The sequence below is a fragment of the Marmota marmota genome, unplaced genomic scaffold (assembly GCF_001458135.2).
Source record: "Marmota marmota marmota unplaced genomic scaffold, marMar, whole genome shotgun sequence".
NCBI lineage: Eukaryota > Metazoa > Chordata > Mammalia > Rodentia > Sciuridae > Marmota > Marmota marmota.
Window position 1 is genome coordinate 3,486,056 of NW_026000093.1, and position 12,127 is coordinate 3,498,182.

The 12,127-nt window shown below is 34.8% G+C and overlaps 1 protein-coding gene across 3 annotated transcripts in view; it reads left to right on the top strand.

Annotated features, from left to right (window-relative positions):
* Sntg1 (syntrophin gamma 1) overlaps positions 1-12,127 on the top strand; it is an 819,084-nt gene that overhangs the window by 494,214 nt on the left and 312,743 nt on the right. For all 3 annotated transcript variants that reach the window (XM_048782887.1, XM_048782889.1, XM_048782888.1), the window contains one exon: positions 3,138-3,272. In XM_048782887.1, coding sequence (XP_048638844.1) covers positions 3,138-3,272 — 135 coding nt within the window. The remainder of the gene's footprint in view (positions 1-3,137; positions 3,273-12,127) is intronic.

Below are 12,127 nucleotides of genomic sequence, written 5' to 3' on the forward strand. Positions count from 1 at the left end.
GAACTACACACGTCTTCTATCAGTCCTCCTTGAAACCTCCTCCTCTCAAAAATATCTCATTGCCCTCTATACAATGCTGCCATCTCATGTATCACATCACATCATATTTATATACATATCTTGTGGTACTGTGGATTGAACCCAGTTGTGCTCTACTACTGAGCCACATCCCCATACATCCCTCGACCTTTTATTTATTTTTCTTTTGTATTCAGACAGGCAGTTCTTGAACTCTACTTTTAAAAAATTCGTTCTTTTTTAGATATACATGACATTAGAGTGTATTTTGACATATTGTACATACATGGAGTACAACTGACTCTAATTAGGATTCCATTCTTGTGGCAGTGCCTGATGAAGATTTTCACTGATCGTGTATTCATATATGCACATAGAAAAGTTCTGTCCAATTCACTCTACTGTCTTTCCCATTTCCATCCCTACCTCCCCTTCCTTCCCCTTTGTCTACTCCAATGAACATCTGGTCTCCACCCTCCCTTATTTTGTGTGAGCATCCACATATCAGAGAGCACATTTGGCCTTTGGTTTCTGGGAATTGGCTTATTTCATCTAGCTTGATAGCCTTGCTTGGACTATTGATCCTCCTACCTCAGTCTCCCATGTCTCTGGGATTACAGTACAACCACATCCAGTTATGTACTATTGTAATAAGTAAGAACACTTTGAAATCAAAGACTACTTGTCTAAATTCATGTCTGATTCTCAGCTAATGTAATACAATATTTGCAAAAGTCATGCATTTGTGAGATTTAAAATGTATTTTCACATGCACCAGCTGAATTTTCGTGGTAAAGTATATTTTAATGTCAATTTGTCCTCAGCTTTCTGAGCACAAGCAGAACAGACATTTTATTGGTGGTGGGGTGTTTCCTAATAATGAAAATCTGCTTAATTATTTTTTTGTAAATCTTGATATCTCAGGACACGATCGGGAGCTCAAACATCTGTATTCTGTTTTTCAGAAAGTTATTTAATAAACTGGGGACGTTTGTCACATTACTTGAGCAATGCTAACTTGGACCACATCAGAAATGAGATGAGAGAATGCTCCTGGCTCTGTGGAGCTCTCCAACCTTTCCCTGCTGATCTTGTACATCTCTTTGATGTGTAACAATAATATATTTCTGGGCTCTCAGGGAAAAGCCCCTTTCTTATCCTGAAGTTGAAACAGCATTACTTGTGATTACCAGCTATTCCATTACATGTCTGGGGAACAAATTGGCCCAGAGTCTACCCTTCATTGAAAAAAATTGTCCAATGTGCTCAATTATGATCACTTGGCTTTGATGTATTATTTTATACCCCTACTCCTCCCTGTGTCCCTTAGAGTGTCTCTGGGTTGGTCCCCGGCCAAGATCACACTGAAAGCATGAAAGAATTGTTCATGAGAAAATTCAGAAAAACTGTTTTATACTAAGGGAAGTATAATTTGCTTGTTCTGAAATATTTTTGTCCTCTGGACATATCCAGTTGAATGACACTGGTGAATAAATTAATTGTCATGATTTAGTGAGCATCTGCTGAGTGCTGCTGCCAGAGATGAGAAAAAAAATGTTGTCCTTGCTCTTAAAAAAGCTTCTGTACTTCCTAAAAAAGACATGCACCCTTTAAAATACTTATAGGCGGGTGTATGATTGTATGTGATATAGAGGGTAAAATGGTGTGCCTCAGTACATGTGATAAATCAGTTTGCAGAAAGAGCTAGCTTTGGAAGCTGCAGTATCTAAATATATGCTTGTCAACATTCTGGAAAATTCTTCCAAAGAAAGAAACTCCTAAGAATCCTCATGGAAAATTATATTACACAAGAAAATCTGGTATCATGTGTCTGGGGTAATACACCTCTCAAACACTAAGGATAAATGTGCCTCCCTATGTATTATCCATTCATCAAGAATGATTCAGTAATTGATCAAACAAAAAAAAGGCATTTCTGAAGTAGTCATTGCTCCTGTTGACTTTTTAGTTCATAATAAGAATTAGAGATTATATTCTGTTTGACATGAATTTTGGTTCATAACATGACAAATAGGAATGCTAAATGCCCTTGCTAGGGTGACTATAATAAAATAAAGGTTTTTGAGGCTGACAAGATCCAGTCTTCTTCAGTGATCATGAAGTCTGTGATTTACAGCTCTGTAGTACAAGGTTCAGAAGTCCTCACAGTCTTTTCTTCACATTTTCCAAAAATATGTGAAGCACGTTGATTCATTTAGGAACAAAAATTTTTGGACTTTAAATTAGGATCTGTTTTACATCATTAATTTAGATAATTCACTTACCACTTTTCCTCATTCCATCTGAAGTACAAAGTGTGGGACAAATAGGAATGCCAGTATAGAGCAGTTACACTAAATGTTAAATAGGGTCAGGCACAGTGGAGCATTCCTGTAACCCCAGAGGCTCCAGAGGCTGAGGAAGGAGGATCGTGAGTTCAAAGCCAGCCTCAGCAAAAAACGAGGCACTAAGCAACTCAGTGAGACCCATCTCTGAATAAAATACAAAATAGGGCTGGGGATGTGGCTTAGTAGTTGATTTCTCTTGAGTTCAGTCCCCAATATGTTAAGTAGGTATGTGTCCAGCTGCCAAATTTTATGATGTATTCAAAAAGTAAATTAGTGTTTGTCTAGGCTTGGGCAGGGAGAGACAGAGGTATGCAGTTATTTTACAAATGTTCCAAATGTTCTAGAATTGCTCATTTTGATGCTTGTACATCTGAATATTATAAAAAATGAACTATATACTTTAAAAAGTCAAGTTATATGAAATGTTAATTGTATCTCAATAAAACTATTACTTTTATGTTCAAATTATAAATAAGTATTCATATAAACTCTTATTATTTTTCAAACATAGTATAGTACTCTTGCTATAATTCTTAGTTTCCAAAATTTCATGTGGCATCGTTGACATAATGTCCATAATCCATGCATCTAATTTGTCTAAAATGGTTTTACCATTTCTCTGCACAATAAAGTAATAAATATCAGACTCACCAAAGTATATATTTCCCAGCTGTGAAATGTTATTTAATGGGTTTGGCTGTAAATAGGCCATAAAATTATAACCTATAACTATACTTTGTTCTTTTTTTTCTTCTTCTTTTTTCTCTGAAGACAAAGACAGGGATTTGTTTGCTGCAGGATGGTAATCAGGAGCCTTTCAAAGTCCGGCTGCACCTAGCCAAAGATATTCTGATCATCCAGGAGCAGGATGTGATTTGTGTGTCTGGTGAGCCTTTCTATTCTGGTGTAAGTAGCTCTTCCTTTTGTTAAGTTGTTCATTTTTGTCTTTTTAAAGAAATATTTATTCACAGAACACTCTACGTATATTTTTCTTGTTCATTCAGAGCCTAGTCAATGGTCCTACATGCAATTGTTGTTCATAAGGCTAAGCCATACCCCTGTCTGAGGACTTTGCTGGATCCACAAACACATCACCTCTAGCTCGGTGTCTGTGGGCTCCGGGTTGTCATCACAAGGACGTTCAGCTTTCATAGGAGTGACTTGCACTTGCATTTTCTGATCATAGAGAGTGTATCCTACCTTCTCAGACAAGGGCTAATTGAGAAGGTGCCAGACTGTGTCGCATGCATTTGTTTTATCTAGCATCACTTTGAACCCTTCTCCCAATGCCAGTGAGGCAGGAGGGTCTCAGTAGCAGTCACTGAACTCGTGGTGAATGACTGACTCTCGGATTATACCTGAAGGATTCTGTGGACCTCCATGATAATGAATTATACCTAAGTGTTAGGCAGCTCTTCTCTACAACTTTCTATGCTCTTGATATATCAAGCTGTGCTTCAGAAAGAGTCATAAATTACTACACAAACAGATAGGTGTATTTTCTAGCAAAGAAGTACAGCTGTGGAAGACATCCTTAGGTGAGCTTAGATTTTATTTAACAAACAGATTTTATCATAAACAGGGCAATTTCTAGAGTTTTTCATTCATTGTACAACCTCGTTAAAAGACATCATTTTAACAGGATTGCCATATGTGATCTCAGAAGAAAATTATAGATAGTATCAAACGTTCTGCTCCCTGATTTCCCCAGACATCTAGAACTATTTAGCATGAAGATTTAATTTGTACCTTCCTAACAGACTTACCTCCGAGTGTTTTGCTGGTGGTGAATAATGCTGAATTGGAGTTTTCACATCACTTCTTACTCACACCCTATGGGAGTCACACAAGGTCCTAAATCAATAGGCCTTTGCTAACTGAAGATAATGGACATTTTGCAGACTGTTAACTATTCTTTTGTCACAGACCATTTAAATCATCCTGAATCATGGACTTGGATGTCAAAGCTGATTAAACTGTTTCCATGGGGTTGCCCTTTCCTCCTCTTGGTTAATAACAGAAGAGTGATAGATTTTTTTTTCTTTCTTTTCCTTTTTTTTTTTTTTTTTGAGAAGAGGTATATTCACAAGTCTCTGGAATATATAAATCACACAGTTCCTGGATCAGTTAAATGTAATGGGTAAAATTCAGTATTTTCATTGAAATAATGTATTGATTTAAATTTTGCAGTCAAGACACTAGTACACATAGACCAAGTCTCCTTTTTGAAGATAAATTGTGCCTATAAATAAAGCTTAGAATTCTGGGAAAAATTCAAATACAGTTAAGGGGAAACTTTTAATTGTAATGCCAACAAATATAAAAACGTGATGGACTTTCAACAAAATACGAATAACGTAATGATCATTTTTCACTAACTTTATGGTTAACACAGAGCTTTCTTTGCAAAGCTGAAACAAGCTGGCGATCATTGCTTGCCTAACTTTTACCTGAGATTCCATATGTTCTACCTGGTACAGAAAGTAAGAAATAGATATACACAGCATAATAATTTTAAGGAAAGAGTTAAAAAATTGGGTTATTTGTGAATTTCATAATGTAAAACAGAGAAATTCCAAATAAATCTACAAAAAAATAAAATGACACACAAGTGTGGCAAGGTTGCTAGAAATAATGATGACAATCCAAGTGAATTGTGTTTCGATAGCTGGTAACAAGCAATGGAAAAAAAGAAAAAAAATACAATTTATAGTATGTCAAAATATAATATATTAGGAAATAAATGTAACAAAAAATGTATATGGGGTCTACCCTGAAACTACAAAACCATAATAAAAAAAAAGTTAGATGAAATGAGGAAGTAAATGGAGAAATAGACCATGATCATGAATTGAACACTAAATATTGACAAGTTGTCATCATATCTTCTTAACTATAACAAATTAGTTCAAAACCCCAACATATTTTTATAACTGTACATGTTGATTGTAAAATTTTCTTAGAAATACAAAAGACTTGTAATAGCCAAAATGATCTTGAATAAGGAGAAAATGTTTTATACGAAAATTTTATATGTCCTGATCTCAGAATTTGCTGTAAGTTTTTAAAAATAAGCACAGTGTGATATTTTCATAAATACGGGCACATCAACCTGTGGAATATTAAAGATGGTCCAGAAATAGAACCACGCAAACCTGGTCAGCTGAACTTTTAAAAAGTTATTATGAAGTACACGTAACAAGGGGCTGGGGCTGAGGCTCAGAGGTGGCACACTTGCCTGGCCATGTGTGAGGCACTGGGTTTGATTCTCAGCACTGCATATAAATAAATAAAATAAAGGTCTATCAACAACTAAAAAAATTTTTTAATTACGCATAACAAAAATTACCATTTTAGAAATTTTAAAATGTGCAGTTCAGTGACAAAGTGTACATGCATTGGTGTCGCAAGTTCCACACTATTAATTTCCAAAATATTTGTCACCCTCTACTAATTAGTTGCTTTAGTCCTCATAATCCCTGTCATACATTTTGTCCCTCCATATATTGATATTCTAGGTAATTTATATAAGCAAAATCATGGAATATTTGACCCTCTCTATATCTCGCTTAGCATAATGTTTTTGATGGTCATCTATCTCAAAGAATTCATCATAATATTTTTGAGATACATCTATCTCAGAATTTCATTTCCAGTTATGACATATTAATTTTCATTGTATATATATACGACTTTGTTTACCTACCCATTCAACAGTGAAAAACTATCTAAAAGGTTGCTTCAACCTTTTGGATCTTTCTAAAAGTTCTGCCCTGAATGTGGGTATGCAAATATCTCTGAGTCCCAATACTTAATTCTTTTGTGTATCTATCCCAAAATAAAATAGGTAAAACAATAGTTCTTTGATTAATTTTTTCAAGGAACTGCCACACTATTTTCCACAGTAGCTGCACTCTTTTCTGTTCCAATATGTAGTGCACAAGGCTTTTAATTTCTCCACATTCTACTCCAAACCTTTTCTTTTATGTGTTTTTGATAATAGGTATTCACATGAGTGTGAGTTGGAATCTCATGGTTTTCATTTGCATTCTTCTATTTATTAGTAAGGTTGATCATTGTTTTATGAACTTATTATCCACTTATATATTTCTTTAGAAAAATGTCTCTTTATATCCTGTGCCCATTTTGGTGATGTTATTTGAGTTGCAGGAATTCTTTATTTTGCATAGTAATCCCTTATCAGATTTGTGATTTGCAAATGTTTTTTTCCTAACTTATGGATTGCCATTTCACTGTGTTGATAGCTCTCTTTAATGCAAAAAAGCTTAGTTTTGATTAGATTCAATGTTTCTATTTTTTCTTTAACTGGGTGTTGTGCTATATCTAAGAAACCATTGTCAAATCCAGTGTCATCAATCTTTCTTGTATGTTTTCTTGTATTTATAGTTTTACTTATATGTCCTTTCTCTTTTGAGTTATTTTATGTATATGGTGTTTGGTAAGGGTCCATTGATTCTTTTGCATTTGGAAACTAGTTTTCTAACACCATCTGCATCTGGAAACTCTTGTGAAAAATAATCTACTATATGCAAGGTTGTGGTTCTGTGCTCCATTTGATCCATTGATCTTTATATTTGTCTTTATTCCAGTAACACACTATTTCATTTTCCACTGTATATTTATTAAGAAATTTGAAATTAGAAAGTATGTGGCATCCAGCTTTGTTCATTTTCCAAATTGTGTGACTATCTGGGATTCCTTGAGATTTATATGAAGTTCAGAGTAGATTTTTCTATTTATGCAGAAAATGCCAATGTAATTTTGTTAGGACTTTTATTGAATCTGTAAATCACTTTGAATGTTATGGAAGTTTTAAATTTTTACAACTTCTGATCCATGAGCATGGGATATCTTTCCACTTATTTATGTGTTTGCTACTACTGAAATTACTTTCAGTAGTGTTTGCTACTACTGAAATTACTTTCAGTAGTGTTTTGGTGTTTTTAGTGTACAAGTCTTTCACTTGTTTACTGTTTTAGTCTGATTGTATTGTTAGAAGATTGTGTTCTTAAATTTCTTTTTGGATTGTTCATTAAAAGGAATGTGAATTTTGCATGTTGATTTTTTGTTGTTGTTGTTGTTGTTGTTGTTTTTTTGTTTTGTTTTGTTTTTTTTGCCTTCAATATTTATTTATTTATTTATTTATTTTAATTTTTTATTGTTGGTTGTTCAAAACATTACAAATTTCTTGATATATCATATTCCACACTTTGATTCAAGTGGGTTATGAACTCCCACCTTCACCCCATACTGCAGGTTGATTTTGTACCATGATATTTTACTAAATTTGTTCATTAGTTTGAAAAGTTTTTTTTTTTTGAAGAATATTTATGTTTTCTACACAAAAGTTTTTATCATATCTGAATAGAGATCAACTTACTTTCTCGCTCCCAATTTGGGTGCCTTTTATTTATTTTTCTTGCCTAACTATTCAGGCTTGAACTTTCAGTAATATGTTGAATAGAAATGGTTAAAGTAGGCTTCTTTGCTTTATTACTGATCTCACAGAAAAATATTTGAATTTTTCAGCTTTGAATATAATGCTTTTCATTTATGGTCTTTATTATGGTAAGGTGTTCTCATTCTATTCTAGATCATTGAGCATTGAACTGGTGTTGAATTTTATAGTGAATAGGTGTTAAACTTTGCCAGATGCTTTTTCTCTATCAATTGAGATGATTGTATATGCTTTTTCTTTTTTTTTTTCTACAACTATTCACTATTCCTTAATTTCAAGTGCTTCATTGGACTGTCTACCATAGTCTGAAAATAATAATATTGTCATCAGGTGTTTAATCTTTAGGGAGAAAATTAAGATTACCATGCTGAAATCACCAAAAGAATATAAACTTATATATAACGTAAGTTTTCCTATTCTATGATAGGGAGGAAGTAGATATTTATGTTTCCAGACCCAACTCATGAGCTGAAGGCTACTTGTAGATTTCTTATTACCTGAAACTTCTGGTATTCCCAGCTCATGCTAAGAGAAAGCTCCTAGACAATGAGACTCATGTGTGGCAGTGGAGCAATCCTGGGCTGTGGAGTTAGTGATGAACCTGACAATATATCCATGTCAGAAATAGAGGCAGCAGTGTACTCCTGAGACCTGACATTGACCTACTGACCATAAAAAATAAACACTGATATATGAGCGTAAGTAAAAAGCTTTTAGAGGGCAATGCAAAACACTGAGCAATTGGAGGATTACAATCAGGCAAAATGTTAGTATCTATAGTTCAATCATTACTAGAGACTGGACAACCCCCAGGTATCCATGTTGAGTGATCCTGATGACTCCTTGCTCTGAAATCCTTGATATCTACTAGGACTGAGCTAAGTTGCAGGAATCTAGATTGAAAATTGATGGTAGGTATGTGAGCAGGACTTTATTGGAAGGGAGGATAAGGTGAAGGGATCCCTGGGAAGAGAATTTACCTCATAAACTGGGTTCTGAGACTCATCACACAGAACTGCATTGAGTACAATTGGCAGTACAGAAATACTGCAGCCTGATGAACTGTATTAGCAAATGATGTGGAGCTGAGCTCTGGGGACTCCATCAGAGTGAGTTCATTATGAAGATGATTTAACATTAACCTGCATCAGACAGGAGATGGAAATGAACAGGGGCATCTATGAGTTTGCAGTAACTCTCAGAGTATGAGGGCATACAGAAATGGGGTAGAAGAAAAATAATCTAGCACATTTACATATCTGACACTTTTTAAATATATGTGTTATATTGTAGTTGGGCATAATACCTTTTTTTATTTATTTATGTTTATGTGGTGCTGAGGATCGAACCCAGTGCCTCACACATGCTAGGCAAGTGCTCTACCACTGAGCCACAACCCCAGCCCCATATCTGACACTTTTATTCCAGTTATATGCAGAAAATTTTGTAAACTATAGATCATTTAGAAAGGCATGTAAACATTTTCATTTACCGGACATAGCCAGAGTTAAAACTGAAAGATCCCATGCATTTACTTTGACTTTTGTCAGCAAAGGAAGGTTCCATTTTTACCTCCATGATTTCCATGAGCTATGTTACAAGAAGATGCTGCGATTTGTTCAGAGATTATAATTGAAGTTTCAGCTTTGAGTCCGTATCAGATGAAGCCTGTACCATCTGTGATAATTAGAAAGAGTAACAGAATGTAGACAGCAATGATTCAAATCTATAGGTACAGAGAGTGAGGATCAGAATGAAACATTGCAGTTGTCAGATAGATATGTTAAACCATCAGCTAAACATAAAAGAAGTCCATCATCTCCCCCTGATGATCCGAAATCAAACATCCAGCTCCTGTGGTCCCTGTGAACCATTTGCCATACTTAATCAGAGATGACAGTGACTGCCCTCTTGTTGTTATCCCCTTTGATGTGCCCTGAAGAAAAAGGATTAAATTTAGCCTCTGCTAGTTTTAAATATTAACAAGAATAGTTTTAGAAGTTCAATAGAACTAATATCAATCCAAGATTACTGAGTGTTTTACCACAGAGATACGAGTTTAAAAGATGTTGCTAAAAAAACATAAGAAAATCTTAGAAATTAAATCACAAATATGGCAGAACTGCCAGGTACATCTTGTGTGTATAGTCAATCCCACAGCAGTGTTTTTGCTGGCATGATTAGACTTAAGTATCAACACGACTCCCTCCTGTTTTTCTTGTGGGAGAATACACATAATTAGTTATCCCACTAGTGAGAACACAATTTCCTGAAGGTAAATTTAAAAGAGCATACTGTCATTTAACCTGGGAGTCATACTAGTTCCCCCAGGAGTGTGAAAGGATGATTTTTTTTTTCATTTTCCCACATCAGAGAGCAATTCACTGGAGTCCAACAAAGAGATCATTGTTTGTGCATGCATATATGCATGACATACACATTATGTGTGTGTATGTGTGTGTATGTGTGTGTGTACACACATGCACATATGCATATAGTTTAAAATGCTCATATGACAATGATTGACTTTTTAAATGTTTTGAGACTTAAAATATTTAATTGACAATAAAGATCGTATATACAGTCATGCTGTTGGGAACTGTTCTGAGAAATGTTCTTGTAGGAACACCACAGAGTGTACTTGTATACTTCCTCACTGGGCTACGTAATTTTATGGGACCTTTATGTATACAGTCTGTCACTGACTGAAACATTACATAGTACATGACTGTTTTCAAGATGTACACTCTGATGGTTGGCTCATACTATAGTGTGTAATGACTTTTACCCAGGTTGTACATTAAATCTCAAGATCTTGTTCATTTGATAATTGAAAAATTCATCTACACTTTTTGATTGGGCCTGTCCTCATTTCCCCGATTTCTCAGTTCCTGGAAATAACTGTTCTACTCTCTGTTTTTATGAAATTTACATTTTTAGACTCCACACATAAATGAGATCATGCAGAATTTGCCTTGCTATGCTTGGCTTATTTCACTTATACTATTCCCCACATCTGTCTAAGCTTTCACAAATGACAGAGTTTCCTTCTTTTATGGCTGGATAATATTCTGTTGTATATGTATACCACACTTGTTTAACTATCTGTGCATCTATTTGTAGACCCATGGACTGTATTCTATAAAATTTGATCAGTCTTAAACATAGAAATTTGATTTTCCCAAATCTGTTTTAACTGGTACATGGGGTCACTGGGAACTAAGACAGATAGAGAAGCTATCAGTTTAATTCTGTATTAATCACTATTTATGTTTGATTTTATATGAAGAACAAAGTGTTTCTCAACCATTTTTGAACTTTTGGGGAAGATGCCTCCAAATGGGCTGAAAATACTAGGAAAGGGTGTATTTTCCAATTAAAAATTAATAGTAATAGTAGCCCATTACCATCTAGAGAGTGGACATTTCTAATAGATAATAAAATAGCCTAATCTTGAAGCCTAGAGTGTCCCTTCCTTTTTGTCTTACAGAGATTGCTAAATTCGCAAAGCAGTGCTGGAAATCTCTCTGTCATACCTTAAGTGGTGTTTCATTATTAGGAGTCAACCTTCACCACTAGGGCCACTGACATCCCTCATTTCCCAGCTTCCTTATAACTAAATGAGAAGCATAATATTTTCTTTGTTTCTTTACTTGTAAAACACATTATAGTCTAACTAAGTGGGTAATTCATAAAGATTAAATGATTTAATGTGGATGTGGCTCAAGCAGTAACGCGCTCGCGGGGCATGCGCAGGGCGCTGGGTTCGATCCTCAGCACCACATAAAAATGAAATAAAGATGTTGTGTCCACCGAAAACTGAAAAATAAATATTAAAAAATTCTCTCTCTCTCTCTCTCTCTCTCTCTCTCTCTCTTTCTCTCTCTCTCTCTCCTCTCTCTATTTTTAAAATTAAAAAAATAAAAAATAAATGATTTAATGCATGTAAAACAAGCACATAGTAAGGATTCAACAAATACCTTTATTCATATGAAACATGATAAAATGTGGATATGTATACACATGTTAATTACACAGAATGCAAAGGTCAACATCAGGAGCTGCTTCCAAAGGATATAATTCAGATACCATTTCTTAAATATAAGGTAAAATTTGTAAGATACATGAGGGGAACAGACAGTTTAATCAGGTGTGAAATCGTGTACACAGTTAACAAGTGTTGAAAGTGCATCTGGTAATTAAGGATTGTGACTCATGGGACACTGTTAGTGGCTAATGGTAGGGTAGGATTTCAGTAGGGTACAAAGTGGATTGGTGGGCT